Here is a 20,136-nt window from a genome sequence, read left to right as displayed (position 1 = left end):
CATGAAGCAGTCATTGCCTCCAAATGCCTGGCGAACAGCACCTCCTTCAGTATGATTTTTTTCAGGGATAAATTTCCCACTTGTATTCCTCCCTCCTCTTTCATTCTTCTTTGGCACATTAGACTCTCCCCTTTTATGATAGGATTCCCTCAGTCCTGATTACAAAGGAGATCTCTCTGCCAGACCCACAACCTTGTCTCCAAGTGTCAGCAACATCTTTGGCTTGCCTGGTTGCCATTGCTAATCAGTTAGTGTACTGGTGTTGCTATGCCAAAAAGACTCCCTTCTTTCCAGGTGCTCAGACCAGCCACAGTCATTCTCTTCCAACTACTCAGAGGTCACCACTGCTGGTAGCTGCCTGGTAATGATGCTCTTCTTCTGTCTTCACCATGCAAATATGTTATTCCCTGAGGGCGCATGTGGCTGTTAAACACAGCAGATGAAAACAGTCACTTCTTCAAGGATGAGATACCAAGCACGGGTGCAGTCCTGCAGCACCACATGGTATTTATGAAGACACCTGAGAAAAGAGTGCCAAAGCTGCCTCAGCTGCCCACCAGTAGTTGTCCTTTCTGGCTGAGAGCTATGAAGGAATTTGAGATTTATTCTAAAGGCATAAAGCATTTTTCTCATATGTACAATGGCTGTGCGAAAAAGCTGACTGAAAACTCAGCTGGGTTCTACTTTGCTCAGCTTTAACTGTGTCCCCGCTCAAGAGACTGGCAGGTAGGTGGTGAAGAACTACTCTGTGTTGGGTGGTTTTGTTGTTATTGTTGTTGTTTGTTTTGTTTTGTTTTTAAATGATCTGATCTGAAATTCATCAAAATTAATGAAAACCCCCAGGCTTCAGTGAACTTTGGATTAGGACCATAAAGCATGAAATGGATTTCTTCTGACATAAGAAAGATAACTACTGAATGAGTATCCTGGCTATTTTCTGATAATAGCTGTCGCCGCTTTAGAATTTCAGTTTGCAAGAAGATGTAGCTTGATTCCCCAGACATGTACTGCTGGGAGAAAGCACAGCCTCTGAAAAACAGCGTGCAAAAGGGTTATAGCTGAAGGACAATAATATAAATTTGCTACAGAAATAATTCCTTCTTTTTAAAAAATAAGGTGTTTTAGCACTCCTCAAAGGCAAGACTGTGCCTTAGCTCCTGGAGACTCCTGCATCACAGCCTGATGGCAGCGTGACACCGGAGAGTGTCCTTTCCTCGTAAAGTTATCTGCAGAATGATAAAGCAATCTCTATACCCCTGATTCCTTCTGTACATAGAAACATGCTTAAAACATGAATCTTATCTCTATTTAGATGAATTTATGCTGCTGGAATAGAATAAGTAACATAAATTAAAACTTGCATAGATCTTAGCACAAGTGCCTATAAAACAAAAGGAAACTAGTGCTTGTGTTTCAGTTGTAACATTGTCATTGTTCACAGTCTGTAATTCGCAGGAAATACAGAATTTCTGGTATACAACAAAGATTGCATAATGTCCAGGAGGTCAGCATAGGCTTTCTTTATTTATGATGCTTAAAATTCACAGATAAACTAAAACAAGTAAAATTGCTTAAGTCTTCAGAGGAGCCCATAGAAAGAAAGCAAATGAGAAGGATGAAGGCACTCTAACTTGTGTTTTGTATCTGTGCTTTTATCAATGTAGTAGTTTCTATAGCAAAGACTTTAATACAAATTATTCTAACATCATTGCTGAAACTGAGTAACCAGAAGCTGTGTAGTAGAAATATAGTCTATTTTTCCAAGCTTCCAGTGTCTGCTATACCTTTTGAGGAGTCATTGGAGCTATTACCCCTCACCTGTAGTTACCTTTATTAAAAGATGTGGGATTTTTAACGTTCAGCGATGGTTGTTATGTTGGATGTTTAATTCTGAGGTGCATTATTTAATTCCACGCAGGGTGTTGGAGCTGGCTCACCACACTCTGCCTGCATGCTGCAGGGGAGGCCTCACTGTCTAACGCAGGTCTTTGAATCCTGCTATACTGCAAGATGATTAGAAGTTATATCTTTAAAGCTGATCTTAAACCTCTCCCCTCAAGTCACTGTAGTAATTTTTCAGCTCTCTGATGTTTCAGGCTTACAAAGACGGTGTGTGTTCTCATGCAATAAATTGAATACATAAAGCAAAAAGGACTTTATTTTGTCCTTTTAAGGCTGCCTCTTTCTCTGATCTAACAACATGGCAACACCAGTTTTCTTTACTTGGTGGTCACCGCTGTAATGACTTGCATATTTAGGAATGGCTGTGTCACAGTGGGTTGTTTTTTTGTCACATCCGAAGCACAGCTTCACTATAAAATTATGCCATAGAGGGAACAGAAGACCAAGCTCTTTTGTGAATTATATGTAAAACACAAAGAACCAGGGACATTTCTTACACTGGAAAGAAGTGATCCATATCCACCAGAGCTTTATAATCCTCACTGAAATCTTGCTTGGTCATTATGTTTCAAGAGTAACGTGAAGGGGTGGCATGATGCAGCAGAAGTTTCCCTCTGTTATACAGTGGAGTAACCATTTGCCTTGTACAGATTTGCTATATCTAACAAGTTAAAATATGCAACAATTTGTTATGACATGAAACAAGTTTCCACTGTTTATTAGCTTGTGTGATTGTTTTTTTTTTAAGTAATGCTCGAGAGTGACAGTGTTCTCCTGCATTCATGCTCCCACATAGAAATCTCAGTGGGGATTTCACTGCCTGTCCCAGGTTCTCAGAAACTGGCACTTTGCGACTCAAGCTGTGAGCATGAACACAGCAGTGTAACAGAAAGTTTCAAAACATTTTACAAGATAATATTCTTTTTTGTTGTTGTTTTCCCAGTGTAAATTTAAATATTTCTGTCTTGTTTGTTTTAGCTTGTTAATGTACTTGCTTTGTTTTATATGACACTGTACCTTAACATTTCTGTTGTATGCACACTGCACATATACACATTCAACAACTAATAATTTCACCAGCTAAAAAGCATTAGAGCCACTATAAGGAATAAATATACGCAGGGAGACTTTAAATATAGAGTCTGTTCTCCCAAGGTCACACAAAGTATCACAGCTGGAAATAATATTCAACAGCTATTGTATTTTGTATCTTTTATTATGCCCTGTAAATCGCACACTGCCCCAAAACAGATATAAATTATACTTCTCTTGATTGTGGAAATTCCTATGCATTGCCAGAGTAGCATAAACATCTAAATGATTGTCACAACCAAAAATCATAAATTCTATGTATTGCAGATGCAAGGCACTGTCTCTGGTTTCTTGAGGGACTGCAAAGAATAGAGTAGGGGGCTGCAGGTTTTTGAAAAAAAAAATGCTAAAGCCTGAATCATGGCAAGAGTTGAAGATGTGGTACAAATCACAAACTGAGATTCACAGAAGAACGGCTGCTAGGCTTTCTTCCAATTGCTTCATGGGGTTGTCTTCTGTAGAGGCAAAGTGGATGATTAAATCTGAATGGAAACACCTAAATGCACTCTGGATGCTCATTCCCTCTGGAAATTGTAATCACTCAGAAAGCTGACGCAGGAAAGTATTATAGGCCTAGCCTGGAAACCCATATTTTCTCTAATGTTTGAGATTGTGGTTTTTGTTTGTTTGTTTGGTGGTGGGTTGGTGGGTTTGGGTTTTTTTGTTTGTGGTTTGTTGGTTTTGTGCGGGGTTTTGGGGTGTGTTGTTTGTTTGTTTGTTTGTTTTTCCCTGCTAAGGTGGTTTTGTCATAAGGGAAAATTTTGAAAAGTTCTGTCCATGTGAGGCAGGAAAATAATATTACCAGGGCAAGTGGCTGACAGATCATGCACAACAGCAGGCCTGCAGACTTGGTGCACTGCTGAGCAGCCATTGGAAAATAAGCAGGAATGTTTGCACCATTCCTGTATCCTGGAGTATTTTGGGGCAGGCAAAAGTCTGTTTGCAGCAATAGCTTGGGGAAGTGGTTCTCAGGTCTATAATTGCTTGTACGTGCATCTGATCCCAAACTCTTAAACATTATGTTCATACAATCAGGGAAGAGAAATGATCAATGCAATTAGTCCCCACTTAGTGCTCCTGAGGCACCAAGAGGAATAGTCTGTGCTGAACTGTGCTCCAGGGTGCTGTCACATTTTTGCTTTGAGTATATTATTTGAAATGCATTATTTTTAGAGCCTTCAAATCTATAAAGGTCTATGGATGCTGGATCAGGGCCAGCTCTGAATCCACTTCTAAAAGAGGTGGACACAAAGAGCTGTTCAGGGTGGAGCAGTGGATGAGACACAGATCTGATGAGCTCCTGGACTATTTGGGCCAGCTGTGTGTCTCTGTGCCGCAGGGCAGCTAGCTCACAAAAGGTGATTATGTGCAGTTTATTGTTGGACCGAAGGCAGCTCATTGCTGTGCAAAGGCACATGAATTGACTTCAGGAGTTGTTAGCCCTAGCATACCACAGCAGGCAAAAGGTAGCAAGGCACCCACACACAGTTGTGTTTCAGCTGTTGTCCTGCTTCCTCTTCTTAGGTATAGCAGAAGGATCGCATCTCTGTGCCATGGGTGATCACTGGTGCTTCAAACAGTCTTTTGCCAGCTGTTCCTATACAAAGTCAATGATATAATTAGCACTGCTAGCATTGTACTTTACACCACTGCTTCTGTTTGCATCAGTAGTCCCCAAGAAAAAATGTAATCTTCCAGGGGAAAGATAGAACATAATACTAAACAATATCTTTTCTCAATGGTAACTGTAGCCACTGCTGAAGAGAACAGTTGCAGGTATGCCTTAATTTCTGTCAGGAAAAGAAGGCAGCAGAAGCAGGAACAATGTATTACCTTCAATAAAGTCCATAACTTTCCAGCTTCCACTGCTATGATCATTGTTCACAAAACAACAAAGCAAGCCAGACAGAGCATAATTTAATGTGGAGGCTCTGATGGAATCTTGTCATGGAGGATATATGTTTCCACAACAGCTCTACCAGCTTCCACTACAGTATCAAGAGAAGAGGCAGAGATGAGACCCAAAAGAGCATGAGGACCAAAAAGAATTTGGAGACAGCCAATTTACAGCAATTACCCCATAAGAATAGAAATCAGAACTGTTGTTTCTACTTCCTTTAAAAGCAAAGGGTCCGAAGTGCTATTTCATTGTTCTGATGCAAAGTGTCAGTCTTTCACAGGCATGGGTCACTTGACAAGCAAAGTAGCATTGCCATCCTTGGTGCAGAGACAGCAGAGACTCCGAGAACTCTTCAAAATCTAGCATTTTCCTTCCTGTCAATATCTCACCTCCTGAGCTGGGAAGCTCTAGAAACAAAATAACCATAATTTTTATAGTGGTGATGGCATAGGATTCAAGTGCTGGTGAGTCTTTTCAGGTTGGCTTCTTTTGCCCTTCTGATGGTGATAACCCATGCAGATGTAAGCCCTCCCACTTCACCCAGAAACAAAGCGTGGAGGAAGCTCCCCAAAGGCCCGATGCACTCCGCCTTATATGCACAGTTTTGTAAAGCATTATTTCCCAAATGTTACATTTTTCTGATGTCTGGGAAGACTGTGACTATAGAAGCCTGATGCAGCCCCCGTGGCTGTGTAAATCAGGGTCAGCACAAATAGCGCAAACTACAGTATTTTATTAGGAATTCTGTATTTATTTTTCTATGTGACAGGGCAGATTTTTCTATTTGCCTACAACAGTCTAGAGGCCAGAGGTCTCACTATAGCTTTGGTGAGCAGAGGGTACTATTAACAGCACAGAGTAGTGGATGAATATCCTGAAAAAGGTTCTTCCACCACACAGTATTCTCTTTTACAACCTTAATGCAGAAGCAATCAGGCAAAAGAGTTCAGTAAGCACCAGAGGCTTCTTGACTTTAGATAGAGAATAAAATTTGACAATGCAGCAACCAGTTGACTGAAGATTACTGTCAACCATATTGACGATTTTTGTGAACATCCTAATTTTGTCTCACCTGTTTGTCAGAAGGAACATAAAGGACGTGTTCTGCTAACTGGAGCAAAGTGACTGTGGAGGATGTTTCTCATTGGTGTTTTTTGATGTAAGAGAGTTTGAACAGTTGCTCACAACTTATGTAGCATTTTTACAGATGAGCCTGTTGAGCTCACATGTATAACACTTGCATCAGTGTTCACGGTTTAAGAAATCCAGTATAACTGAGAAAATTCAACAGATACCCGTACTATGTGGCTGTTACCATCTCGTGGTTATTTTCATAGACTGCATTTTTATTTGCTAGTTATTTCTTTCCCTTCAATTATCAGCGATGCTTTTTTATTAAAAACAAAACAAACAAACCAAAACAAAACAAAAACAAACAAACACACGTGTGCCTGTTGTGCCGTATCAATTCTTGCAGGTTTTTAGAAGCAACGGGCTGTCACAGAGGCAGTATCCAACATGAACCTTCAGACTTTGCTGTGGTATGCATATTTTTACAGTACAAAAGCTGGAAACGCTGTTGACATGGCACATTCCAAAGGTGATGCATTCTTAATCCTGCTGCTACGTTGGGAGCTTGGAAACACTATTTGCTTAATTTCAGTGGCATCTTGTACATACCATCTTTGAGCTGCTGATGGCAAAAGCATATTTGATTCATGCAGACGGTGAGTTAATATTGTCAGAAATCTCAGCCCAAGTGTGGATGATTAGCCAGCAGCCCTAGTGGAAATGTTTTGCTTTGTCTTGGTGCTAAATCACTGGTAAGGCTGTCATTTTATATTAGCTCCCTGTTGCGACCCATCAGATGGAAATCAGGTTCACACACAGGCACTTGTGCCTCGCAGGCACCAGTCCCAGAAAACACAGAATTGCCTTTGCATATACAAATACCTTTGTATGAAACTTGTGCTTTGAACCTTTGCAAATTGAAAAGAAAATACTTTTTATTTTGTCTTGCTACTTCCCCTGGATTTATAGATACCTTGCCTTGCTGGATAATCCTCAGTTTCTCACCCTCATTTCCAAAGTACTTCTAGCAGTTCTCACACGACCTCTATCATTGTTTCCCTTTTTGTCCTATACCTGTACATGCAATACATGTATTCTGTACAAGATAGCGCAGAATTAATGTAAAGAGGTGTAAATCAGCCTGTGTTTTATAGAGAGCAGACCACTGCACCAAGAAGCACCATCAGAGTTACATACTGCAGCTGACAGGTAATTATACAGGCAGTCTACCATATCCTGCTACCTAGCACAAACTCTGGCATGAAAAAATTATAAAATGATCCTTATATGTTCTAGCTTCCTGTAAGCTGAAGTGAGGAAAGCTAGCTAAAACTGTGCTTGGTTACCACTGTCTGTCCTTGCAGAATCACGGTTTTGTGCCACTGGCAGCTTTCAAGAAAATATGGACTGAGACCATTGTTTCCTAGGTGGATATTCAAGACTTGGAGGGAGTTTTTGTGAACTTTACCCTGTTTTATGCATTTACATTGGACTAGCCATGTGCTGTCCCAGATACACTAAGCCTCTCAGTGCCCTCATTACGTGGAAAAAGCGTTATTGTTCTGACTTATCGAGGAATAGAGAAGATTGACTAGTACATTAACTGTGCACAGCAGAGGGCAGGCTAGAACCTGTACTTCCTGAATTTCAGTCAATTAGGCATACGTTTTGCAAATGGCAGCCCATGTTCTAGGAAAAACAGGTTCAGCCTGTGATCTGTTTATGTGACTGTATATATATGCACAAGGCTGCAGCAATGCTTGCAAATCTGGCATCCTTTATTGCATATGCAATAGGTATTACAAAAATCTGTCCACCAGTGCAACATACATAGGAAAGAATGCATTGCATTCCTCTTACTGGCTTACAAACGTATAAACTAAAAAGGTTGAAAATAAGGGACTCAGTCTTTTATACATTGTTTCACAAGAGAAAGAGAATGACCTAATTCTGGCTACACAGGTATCCAAGGTGAACCATCAAGAGTGAATACAGCCATTGCCTTCAGGTAGTACTTTTCCTGGGAAAACGGCAGCAACCCATATTGAAGAGTAATATAACACTAATCAATAAGCCTTCTGAAGCAACTTCCAGAGATATTGTATGAATGAAAAACCTATTTCCCAGAGTGGACAAGGGAGCTGTCAACCTACCAAAGACCTAGAAGTGAGGTGAACAGAACGAAGTCACGCAGTGAAGCTGACAGATAATCTGACAAGGATCCTGGGCAGAGATACCCAGTTCTCCAAGTCAACATGTTCACTGTGAAGGTGGCATTTTAGCACCTTTTCAGATGGTAAACAGATGTTGATTTTGTTCTAACAAGACCAGCCTGCATAACTGTAATTCTTAGAGTTAGCCTGGACTTACCATTAAGTTGTATGTTCTCGTATCAGAGCATGCTGGGTATTTTCCTTAAACAAAGCGGTGCAGTTAAACAAGAGAACAGATATGTCGAGGCAAACTCTGCAAAGCTGAAGAAGACAGAGTGATGCCATTTACAGAAGCTATGCCCAGGGCCAGCACCCAGGGTTTCTTGGTGAGAGCATACAAAAGCTGGGAAAGGCAAAAAAAAACCCTGTTATCATTAATCTGTGATAACATGTCTGTGCCTCAGTCATGCAAGAGTGCAGTCAGATTTCAGCTGACAATTCTTCTGAGAACATTGTAGAGGCTAATGAAGCGTTCCCTGTTTCCTATTTGTTGCTTGTTTTGTTTGTGAATGTCTTGTTTTGATTTAACCTGTCAAAGTGAATACCTAAATAGAAGGTTTCTATCTCTGCAAATGCACAGATGAGTTGGAATCTAGATGAAGCTCTCAGAAGGATTTCTTTTAAAATGGAAGGAGAAAATACCACCTAATACTAATCCCTATATAAGCACATAATTACTCCCATTTCCAATTAGCAACTAAATTCCAGCTCAATACAAAGCATTGTACATAAATCCAGCTTTGGGGCATGGCCCTGACTTAATGGAATTAAACAAAAAACAAAAAACAAAACCAAAACTAAATAATGAAACCCTGTTGTGCTTTCATGTTAATTCTTTTGGGCAATGTTATAAACCTTTTGGAGGCTTAGACTACAAAAGTTCATTTATTCAGGTTAGATCAGATGTTCAAGAGAATCACACCTTCAAAGGTAGGATCCTCAAACTCTGCAATGCATGACACTGCATGGATAAGACTTGTCAAGAGCAGAGAGAGATGTCTGGCAATTTAAGTATATGGAAGAAAGGAATGTGTTAAACATTTAACTCCGTTGGATGCTGTGCAGAGTATAGTATAGTAAAGCATTTGACCTAACTCTCACCAATATATGGCTAATGCCTTTCTCAAGTAGTTTCAATTTTTATGCCTCTGTTGGCTGATAATGATGTTCTGACATTACTTTAGCTATGGGTGTCCAGAGGTTCATCTCAGAACTGGTTTTGACAGTGTTGTTCTACCAGAAAGTTTTCAGTGGCTCTGAGGACACAGAATGATGGTTTGGATTCTTCTGGTTTGATTAATTTTTTTTTCATGAAAGGGTAATAAGAGTTGGATTGTTTTAGATTACCATTTAGTAGAAAAACAATGTTAGGAAATAAAAAATGGTTCAAGGTAATCTATTTCTCTGAAACATTTTGAGAGTTGCTCTTTTTCTGTCATGTGACAGGAAAGCTAAAAAACAGACAAAAGCCAAAAGTTCCTAGAGGATAAAACTGAAAAGAGGCTGGGATGTAGGACTGATAAGCAAGTCCGAAGAACTTAGATCTCTTTCAGTTACTATTAGGTGGTAGTAAACTTTTAGGTAAGACATACTTGCGTGTAGTTTCTTTTATTGATGTAAAATCCCTCTCTCTCAGTTTTCTTCAGAGAGGAAGAAGTGAATAGCACAGCAAGAAGTCTGCTGTTGTCAAAAAAAAAGTTTAATCAGCACCTTTAACACAGTGAAGCACTGGTTTTCATGCTTGGTCTTTTAGGACATTTTCCCCGTTGGTTGATCTTGAAATGGTGTTCTGACTAGAAAAGACACAAGATAAAATCTTGGCCTTCAAGAAGTGAGTGACCATACTTTTTTGGCTTTGAGAGGGACAGGATTTTCCTGAAGTATGCCCAGCTAACACCATAGTTTCGGTTAAATTTCAGTGTGAGTGTAGGGTCTGAAGATGAGGATCTACTTCAAGACAATTGCTCTTACATTTGCTTTCTCTGTACCTCTGTAATGTAAATTTTTTTTTTTTTTTTTTTTAATGGGGGTGGAGGTGTGGGGAGAGGGCTGTGCATAAGATCATTCAATCTGGAAAGTCAGAACAAGTCTGTTGTTACGATGCTACTCTGTGTGACCAAAAAGGTAAATTAAAAACAATGCCCTAAATCTTGCTTCGTCTAGATCAGAAGTTTGAGTTATTCTTACAGTTCTTCAGCATTTAGAAATCTCTGTAAGACTCAATCTTTTCTCATTAGCTCTCATGGCTGATCTTTTTATATGTGTGTATTGTGTTTTCATAACAAGAAGAAAGAATACAAAGTTATAAGTACTAGTGCTGTGAAAGCTTCCATAAAAAACAAATCCTTGTCCATCCTTTTGTTCCAGGATGGGCATTAAATATTATCTGAAATACCACCAGTTCAAGGAGTTTTAAAGGCAAGAGACGCATGAACGACATAGTAGTAAGGGAAACAGCTAACATGGTATGTAAGCTTTGATTTTTCATTTCATTAAAAAATATGCAGGGTACTAGTAGTATATATACAAAAGTGAAAAGTGATTGCCGAAATTCACTCCATAACAGCTCTATGTAATTTCCCTGGTTATGAGACAGACAATCATTATCAAACCTAAGATTTTAAATTACTTGCCTGGAGCTGCATGGAAACCAATGGCAGGGATGGGATTCAAATCAAAGTTCTTAAAATCTGTTGTCTCTCTGCTAGACCAATGCTTTTTTGCTTGACTATCACGGATAGAACAAAACATTTAGTATCTTTTAAAGATGAAGCGAGAGCCTTCTGTAGTATGGAAGAGGAATAGTAAGACATTTATTTTTCTCTTCTGACTGCAAGGCATTGTGACTTAAAAATGCACTTCTTCATAAGTAGGCAGAAAACTATGGAATTTGAAGGAAAGGTTACATCCACATGTCTCACACACATGTTTAAACAGGGCAGATCAAGGAAGAGATCAGCTGTTTGCGTGATCAACAGATCTTGTGATTACAGCTACGTTTTATAGGCACTCAGGAATTCAGGTAACACACAAGATTGCACGGAATCATGGAAAACACTTTTTGTATTTGAGATGTACTCTGTATCCAAGCCACTGAGGTAATAGACCTTAGTTAGCTAATGAACATTCAGAAGGTCCTAAACTAATCAAGCAGGGTTTGATCTATGCCTTCTTAATGGTCACAACATGGCACTTAAAAATGGTATAGCTCTTTCCCCATATGTTATAAAGGTAAATAATTAGCATCCTTGTACTTCAGGTAATGAAAAAAACACAATGCAAAATCAGAAGATATTTTCTAAAACAGAAAAGAGAGAGGTATTGGGGGGGGGGGGGGGTGGTTAGCATTAGTGTTTTACATTCATGGAGATATCAGAAACACCACAGAAAGCATAGACACATATCACTGGGCCGGTAATATCTAAAAGCTGTAGACTGTACAAGTCAAGTAACTATATGTCAGCGACCCACAGTAAAGTATGCCCACACTTCAGAACAATCTTTCACATGGATTAACTCTTTTGATTTATTTGTCCAGGAGTTTAAGAAAAAACAGATGTACTTTTTTCATAGCATCAACTGCAAAGTACTTTGTACCTCAGGTGTTTTCTTTTTACGGATATTTTAACACCTAGCAAAACCTACTGCTTACAACGAAGTTTCTGTGCAGAGTCCTAGAAACATGACAAAACTCCTATAATAAAGGCATCTGCAGAATACTGTTATCTTTCATGAGATAACTCTCAATGCTAAAAAAATGTGCACCACCATGAGTTTTAATTTTTTTCTGACACAGACAAAACAAGATTTGTTCCTCCACCATTGACTAATGTGCTGACTTTCAATTTTTTGCACGTGAATGCATCCTGGTTTCAGTGCTATGTCAGTTATATATAATCAATGATCACACATCTATTGCTGTGTTTTCAGTTAATCTAATGATAAATAACAACTATTATCTAGATTTGGGTGCTTTTAATCCCTTTTTCTCAAAGAACATCTAATTTTCTTCAGTTTAAACAGTAATTTTCATTTTCACAAATACCTCTGGAACAGATACAAATTGTAGAAGCGAACCACCTCCAGCAGCCCTCTGCAAATTGCTTTACTTCTAGATGATGCACTTTAGACACGGCATTTAGGCAGCAGTAAGTCACCAACACTCAGCCTTAGTATGTAGTGTTTTTTAAGTGCAAATCTGGCTTCTTTCTTAAGGTCAGCTCTCTCCTGGGATGAGGGTCATGCTGTCCCTGTGATGCCCATAGAGACAACCCCTTATCAAGTGTATTGCTTCTAGTATGGGTTCCAAGAGGTCTTGCTGAGATTCTCAGCCTTTCTGCAGATTAACATATGTAGGTGTGTGTTCCTATCGGCTTCAAAGCAAGGTTAGAATATAGTTCTGAAAGACCATCATAGGATTGTGAATATGCAGCAAACAGGAAACTGTGCTGAGTGGTCTGGCTGCTGAATGCCATCCATTTTGTTCTTCTAAACCAAAATGAGCGGTTTTCTTTCACTCATTCTTTGCTTTACTGTGTTTATGTTCAAAGATAAAAACATGTATTTTTGTTAGTTCTCTGTTAAAATACATGGCTATTAATTTTTTAAAAAGAGGTACATTTTTATTTATGTTGCACACTCTATTAATTTTTGTGTAAGATTGGTTATAGTTGTAGTTTGAAGTATTGATTAATAGGAAAAGAAATGATGGCTCTTCAGATCAAATAGAGGAGCTGTTTTTTTTCCATGTAAGAACCATTGCTGTGTAGCATCTGAGCTTTTCACAACTTCCTCTCTGCCAGTATCAGCCACTCTTTTTTTCTGAAACACCGTTAAGTGATGACTGTTTATGAACATTTTGAACTAGTTCTGTGTTCAAATGTGTTCTTCGAATCACTTTTGCAAACTTGCAAACTGTGTAGTGCTGTATTTTTTTTTAAGTTAACTTATTTTCATTGGATCCATACTGCGGACGGTGCTGGAATTAATCTTCACTCTATTGAAGATCAGCTTGATAATCAATAAGGTTTTGAGTCTTGTCAGTCATTTCTGTATCTAAGTGATTTTTTTTCCTCCTTCCCTCCCCCCCCTCCTCCATTTTCTGGACAGAACTGCCTCTACTCAAGATAACCTCACAAGCCAGGGAAAATAATGGGGTTATTTCTCCAGCATTTTTAGTTGCTTGTAAGTAAGCAGGGCAAAATCAGTCAATCAGTGTTCCCAACTGCAGACAGTCCTCATTTTTTTTGCTGCTTGCAGAGTTATTCCTAATGAATATTTGCACTAGTATTTATTTTTAATGTCTTCTTGTCATGCTGACAAAGACAAATGAATTATTTTCTGAGTCTTATTGTGTTTTTATAAATCTCTACAAACAGTTCAGCTCCCTATACATTGGAAACCCTATTTCTAGTCAAATTATAATTCTAGACGTAAGCTGTGCTGGGCTGCTAACGAAGGATCCACTTTTCCTTAAAAACTGAAAAAGAAGAGAAAAAAAGCTTCCACTTGGGAAACCACATATCTCCCTAACTAGAGGGATATGATCCAACATGGCTTTGAACTTGTCAGAACAAAAATCTGTTTCTGAGATAGACAAAGCTATGGTGTTAAAAAAAAAAAAATCTGTCCTATGAAAAAGCTAAAATGCAGGTCTTACACTGAGTATTTTTTAAAATGTCTTCAAGAACTGGAAAAAAGTTTGTATTCAGCATTATCTTCAGACATGTGGAAGATCACTTTGGTTAAGTTTGTGCTTTGTCCAGTTAGAATTCGTTGTTGTTGTTGTTGTTAGATCTACCACATCATCAAAGAAATGGATCTCAAAATAATAGCTTCTATCAAAGATCAATAAATTTCTTCACATTTTTCACAATTGCCGTTGCAGCAATTTTTATACTCTGCTTTTACTCTGTTCATCTTACAGCAGCAAAAGCTGACAACATGCAGATCTAGATGGTGGACAATGCCCATCTGAGCTAACAACCATGGCAGAAACACGTTGCTTAACTTTTTTGTTGCTGCTTTTTACTTTTAGATTTTTTTAATGAATACCCACTTCATACTTCTGGCTGTCAAAAATAAATATTAAAACAGTCTGAGTTTTATTTCACTCGCCTCTCATCTCCGACACGCAGACTTTCCCACACGTCGCTTCCCAGAAACTCAAGGCCCTGTGGTCGGGACTGGAAATTCTCACCTCGGCTAATGGGGTTGGGGCTTTGCCTGAGCTCCTGGGCGGGGACGGGCAGGCTGGGGGACACGGCAGGCCGGCGGGCAGGGCTGGGGGTGCTGCTCCTGGTGCTTACCGCAGGCAGGCGTGGACGCGCGGCTCTGCCGCAGCCCGGACTCCGCCGCCCAGCTCGACCGCTCCTGAGGCGGAGGCACCGCTGGGACAGGGGAGGTCCCGCTCCCCTCCCGAGCCGCAGGGCGGCCGCGCGGTGTCTCAGGCGGGGAGCGCCGTGGGGTGGCGCGGGGGCTGGGTGGGGGCTGCCCGGCAGCGTTCGTTGTCCCTGCGGCCGCCAGGCTTCTTCCGCGCCCTGCGCCTCCCCTCCCCTGCCCGCCGTCCCTCCTGCCGCCGCCCCTCTCCCTCGCAGCGGGCGCCGGGGGCTGCGGGAGGCGCGGCAACGGCCGCCGCGTTCCCTGCTCGGCACGGCAAGCTGAGGTGAGCGCCCGAGGCGCCGCGGGGTGGGCTGGGGGCTGTTGCGGCCGGGCCTGCCGGAGTCCCGTCCCCCGGCGCGGCGGGCGCTGCGGCGACTGAGGCAGGCGGCTGGCGGAGGCAGGCGGCTGGCGGAGGCAGGCGGGCCGGCCCGGGCCGGGCTGGGGTGGGCGGCGCGGCGTGAGGGACCGCGAGCCTTGGCCTGCCGCCGTCTGGCTGGCTCTGCCTCGCCGGGCTCGGCTTGGCCGGCTCCAGCAGCCGGCGGGGGGCGGCGAGCGGCGTCTCCCGCGCGGGGCGGCAGCCGCTGGTGTCGGCGGGAGGCGGGCGGCAAGATACAGCCCCGGGCGGGCTCCGTCCCGAGGGAGATTCCCCGTCTCCGCGGGTGGGTGCCAGCGAACGTACCGGGGCGGCTCGTGTGGGCTCAGCTTGCGTGCGTGCCTGACAATAGTAGCGCTTTATTATATTACTTTTTCTATCAAGTCAGTCTTCCCGCTTTGGGTCTTCTGCACAGAGGGGAAGGTGTTGAGCCCAAAACAATTCCCAGTGAAGGTAGGAACAACGGCGGTGTGAGAAATCAGAAGGGGCCACAACAGGGTGAGGTAGTCTGGCCCAGGTGCCCCTTCCCGGGAAGGGTCGGACCGGATGGCCTGTCGAGGTCCCTTCCAGCCCGGGCTGTGACCTGAAACTGTTCCCCCTCCTTTTTCAGAGACAGCCTCGCTTCAGCCGGCTCGCTGCTTTCCCTCTGGCGGGCAGACGCGGCTGTGGGGGTCTCTCTGTCCTTACCCCGCCGGGGTGGCTGATGGCGTTTCGCAAGTTCGTGCCTCCAGAGGCATTCCCACTTCTGCTTGCAAAAGTCTTTCCCCCACCTCCTCAGCAATGTTGGCTCAGCTGTTGGGTACACCATCAATGTTGTGTTTATTTCCTGCACCCAGAGGACTTATCTTGCTTTGCTTTCTTGGATTCCATTGTCGACTTAAAAGATGGGAGTAGTTGATCAGGTTTTTAATTAACCTTGCTCTTTTAGCTTGAGTCTTTTAAAATGGCCCTTCGTCTTACATCTTAACAGCACTTTGCTCATAAAGAACTATTTGTGATGTTGATTTTTTTTTTTTCTAGGGGGTGTGTGAGTGTTTTACAGTGAAACCATGTGTGTAGTGTTGCAGGGCTGGGGAGATGGTAGCAATTTTGTCATTTTCTCACCACATATCTAAACTTACTGTACACTGTTGCCAAATATTTTATTTTTTAAGATTGAGAGTATGTCCTATTAACTGTGATCCTAACAAGATAGTCCATGTTGCATGGGAAAGATACAAACAACAGAATCTTGTCATAAACAGAAATGAAGTGTCTGATCAACTGTTGAGATTGTTCTGGTGTATACGTTTGCTTGTTTAATTTTATTTTCATATGCAGTATTTTCAGGCAGTAGTAGTATCATCTGCAAGTACACCTAGACAGCATGTCTGGAAACTTTGTGTGGGTATTTTGGAAAACTTCGTCAAGTTACTCTTGGTTACCTAACTTCCTTCATCAGAACAGATACCTACATTGAACCTCTGTTCAGCTGCACACCTGTAAGTCTCTTTAATCAGACAAAGGTCAGGATTCTGTGGGTAGTTGGTTACTGGCTTCATGTAAAGTAGTAATTTGAAAGAAGAGAGACTTCCTGAGTTGAAAAATAATTAGTGGATGAGTGGTAACAACAGTCACCCTCTTTTTCATTCTCTCTGATCTGTTACTTCTAGTTTAAAATGCATTAGAGAAGGAAAAACTATGATTTGAATTTAGTTATCAAATGATAGTTATTCCTGAGAAGGATGAGAGTGCAGTTGCTGAATGTGTTGTGGTATAAATGCTTCTACTCTTCCTGTTCCTGTGAAAAGTTTAACTTGATAGTTTGGGCAGCAGTGACTCAGTGACAACCTGCGGCATCAGTGTTTGAATTTTTTTTTTTTTTTTGGGTGGTTGCCACTTTGAAGTGCACCAGTACAGAAGTTCGAAAACTGGCTGTTGCTGGATGTTTCAGGAGGTGGGGTTTTTTTGTGTGCGTGTGGTTTGGGTTTTTTTTTTTTTTGGTGTATGTGTTTGTTTGGGTTGTGGGTTTTTTTTGCGTGTGTGTTTGTTTTTTGTTTTAGTTATTTAAATTCCTATGGAAAGTATTGAGAAAGCTTGTGGTCAGCAGGCTTGAGTTTGTTGTAGAAACTCCTTGGCCCCTTTTGACTTGCAAAAAAACGCACCCACAAACAGCGTTGCTGCAGAGGATGATAAGAAATCTGTGTGTGGTGTTTTATGACAGTGTATTAGACCCAGTTCCTGACCCCTGTAGCCAGTCAGTGCACTCTTGCAAGCACAAAGGTTGCTGCTGTCTGTAACAGGTTCTCACCATGTGACTGTGAATGATAATACTTGTGGGTAGCATTCAGCCATGAGTGAGAACGAAAAATTGCATTTATATTTCAAGGATGATTGCTACTGTATGTTAACCACATATAAAACTAAAAATGAAAGGTTTGGGCTCATTTTTGTCAATTCTCCATTTCCACCTGCCCCCAAACCACCACCTTTTCTTTGGAAGGCTGGGTGCACAGGTGTTTGCTCTCTGATTCACTCTTTTAAGAATTACTTTTTGAAACATGTTGTGCTCTTTTGTTGGTTTTGGTCAGGTTTTCTTTGATAAAAAAAGTTTCTAGTACATTTTAGTGTGATTTAGTCAAGTGTCAGCTAACTGTTGTCAATGGAAGAGGTTTTGATTAGCTTGCTTGGTTAAGCTGGTATATTTTTATTCAAGCAGTCAGACGTAGGAATTTCACAGCAATATCTGAAAAAACAGGTAATTTATTCCAGAATCTCACTGAGAAATTGAGGAGTCTGCCAAACATGAGGATGGTACCACTGTCTGTTTGTGGGGGTCCCTTGGTAGGAGGAGGTTTCCCCTGCCTGGGGGACAGCCTGTCAGCTGATGTGGTTGGGATGGGCTTGTGTGTCTTCTCAGCGCTGTCCAGTAGCCCTCAGGTCCTCGTCATTTTTTTTTTTCTCCCTCTTTTTTGTTGCTGGTCATGGCCCTGTCTTTCAAAAGGGGTTTCCCTAAGGTTCTGTACTCACTTGGAGGCAAAGACCTCCAGGTAAGATACGCCTTCGCTTTTCAGTGGCTCCACCAGCTGCGTGTAGTCTCCGTATACTTCCCTGACTTAGGCTGGCTTTCACCAAGCACTGGCTGGGTGGTGGAATAGGTGGTTGGTAGGCAGGTGAGCAGGTGGGGGATAAAAGGCTTTGACACAAGTGTATGGGGGCAGATGGGATCCATTCAAGGGTGCTGAGGGAGCTGTTGGATGTGCCACTTTCCATCATTTATCAGCAATCCTGGATGACTGGGGTGGCCTCACTTGGCTGGAAGTTTGCAAATGTGACACCCATCTACAAGGAGGGCCAGAAGGAGGATCTGGGGAATTACTGGCCTGTCAGTCTGATCTTGGTGCTGTGGAAAGCCATGGAGCAGATCATCCTGAGTGACATCACATGGCACGTACAAGACAACCAAGTGATCAGGCCCAGCTAGCATGGGTTTCTGAATGGCAGGACCTGCTTGACCAACCTGATCTTCTATGACAAGGTGACTCACTTAGTGGATGAGGGAAGGGCTGTGGATGTTGCCTACGTAGGCTTCAGTAAAGCCTTGGACACCACAGCATTCTCCTGGAGAAAATGGTAAATCTTGGCTTGAACAGACATACTTTTTGCTGGGTAAAGAACTGTCTGGATGGCCAGGCCCAAAGACTTGTGATGGAGTCAAATCCAGTTGGTGGCCAGTCACAAGAGGTCTCCAGGGCTCAGTATTGGGGCCAGTTCTGTTTAATCTCTTCATCAATTATCTGGATGAGAGAACTGAGTGCACCTTCAGTGAGTTTGCAGACGACACCAAGTTGGGTGGGAGTGCTGATCTGCTGGCGGGTAGGAAGGCTGTACAGAGACATCTGGACAGACTGGATCGATGGGCTGAGGCCAACTGCATGAGGTTCAACAAGGCCAAGTGCTGGGTCCTGCGCTTGTGTCACAACAAACCCAGGCAGTGCTACAGGATCGGCAAAAAGTGATTGAAAGGCTGCCTGGGGGAAAAGGACCTGGGGGTGTTGATAGACAACAGTGTGCGCAGGTAGCCAAGAAGGCCAACAGCATCCTGGCTTGTATCAGAACCAGCGTGGACAGCAGGACTAGTGAGGGGATTGTCCTCCTGGACTCAATGCTGATGAGGCCCCACCTCAAATCCTGTGTTCAGTTTTGGGCCCCTCCCTACAGGAAAGACATTGAGGTGCTGGAGAGAGTTCAGAGAAGGGTGACGAAACTGGTGAGGAGTCTGGAGAAGAAGTCTTATGATGTATAGATGAGGTTCTTAAGGACATGGTTTAGTGCTAGAGTTAGATTATGGTTGGACTTGATGATCTTAAGGGTCTCTTCCAACCAAAATGATTCTATAATTCTTCTCCACCACTCACCCACAGCCCCTTGGGCTGTGCGCTGCTTTTATTGAATTCTTCATCTGTTCTGCTTTTTGATGCTTGGCAGGTCTCATGCAAATACATGGAGCTGGGCGTTGTGAGCAGAGACACTTGGTTTTCCTTCTGGGACTCCGAAGTGCACAAATTGTTTTGCTCAGTCTTTGCCTCTGATGTCTTAGTCTCGATACTTAGTAATCATGATTGTTAATTATCTGTAGTGGCAGATTGCAGGATACCAGCTATCCTCCTTCAGCTGAGTACAGTAAAAGAAGGAATTGCTCAGACTGAGAGTATATTATATTTATGCGGGAAATAAAAGTATGCTATATATTAATCTGCTTGAATCTCTCAGAATGTAAAACATCTCCTGCTTGGTGAAGCACTGCTAGGTTGGCAAAGCAGAAGGATAAAATCTGCTGTTCAGAAGTCAGGAATTTTATGCTCTACCAAATGTAGAATATTATGCATGTGATACAGCATCTCATTTTCACATCTGTAGTAAACATTACTGAAAGATGGATTCCTTCATGTTCAGTAAAATCACTTTCTTACTTATAAAATCAGAGATGTATTTTATTTTCAACCAAAATAACTGTGCCAAGCCAGATGTTTCCTGGAAAACAGCATATATAAATACATTTTTGTGTAAATGTAGTAACTGAGATTGCGTATCTCTCCTCCAAAATGTGTGCGTGTGTGTATCCATGATAGAAAGTTAAACAGCTTTAATTTTTAAACTGGTGAGAGTGGGAATATCAGCATTGCAACTGTTTTGGACCTGTGCTGTTTGGATAGAATATGCTT

The 20,136-nt window shown here is 42.0% G+C and overlaps 2 protein-coding genes across 5 annotated transcripts in view; one reads left to right on the top strand and one right to left on the bottom strand.

Annotated features, from left to right (window-relative positions):
* Positions 1-1,504: 1,504 nt before the first annotated feature.
* LOC136115412 (uncharacterized) lies at positions 1,505-18,184 on the bottom strand. Its single transcript, XM_071802685.1, has 3 exons — positions 17,942-18,184; positions 14,378-15,140; positions 1,505-4,591 (listed from the first exon to the last, which is right to left on the bottom strand). The coding sequence occupies exons 1-3, from the start codon at positions 18,182-18,184 to the stop codon at positions 4,515-4,517; spliced, it is 1,083 nt and encodes a 360-aa protein (XP_071658786.1). The 3' UTR covers positions 1,505-4,514.
* The window catches only part of GOLM1 (golgi membrane protein 1), a 34,807-nt gene continuing 29,378 nt past the window's right edge, over positions 14,708-20,136 (top strand). For 2 of the 4 annotated variants that reach the window (XM_065861325.2, XM_065861327.2), the window contains exon 1: positions 14,708-14,842. The gene's annotated coding sequence lies outside the window, so the exon portion shown is untranslated. Of the gene's footprint in view, positions 14,843-15,364; positions 15,386-20,136 lie in introns of those variants that run through there. The other 2 variants (XM_065861326.2, XM_071802412.1) reach the window with 2 other exon arrangements.

Source organism: Patagioenas fasciata, chromosome Z (assembly GCF_037038585.1).
Source record: "Patagioenas fasciata isolate bPatFas1 chromosome Z, bPatFas1.hap1, whole genome shotgun sequence".
In the NCBI taxonomy this organism is placed as follows: domain Eukaryota; kingdom Metazoa; phylum Chordata; class Aves; order Columbiformes; family Columbidae; genus Patagioenas; species Patagioenas fasciata.
The sequence above is the reverse complement of the archived record's forward strand: the minus strand, read 5'-3'. Positions and strand labels throughout refer to the sequence as shown.

Bases quoted from the DNA above. Each gene is read 5' to 3' on its own strand.
- LOC136115412 (XM_071802685.1), bottom strand. From the start codon at position 18,184: ATGGAAAGTGGCACATCCAACAGCTCCCTCAGCACCCTTGAATGGATC. The intron at 15,141-17,941 runs GTGAGTACAGAA...CGCCGACACCAG, and splicing joins CTGGAGGTCTTTGCCTCCAA to CGGCTGCCGCCCCGCGCGGG. The intron at 4,592-14,377 runs GTGAGAATTTCC...GACTTTGTATAG, and splicing joins CCCCAACCCCATTAGCCGAG to GAACAGCTGGCAAAAGACTG.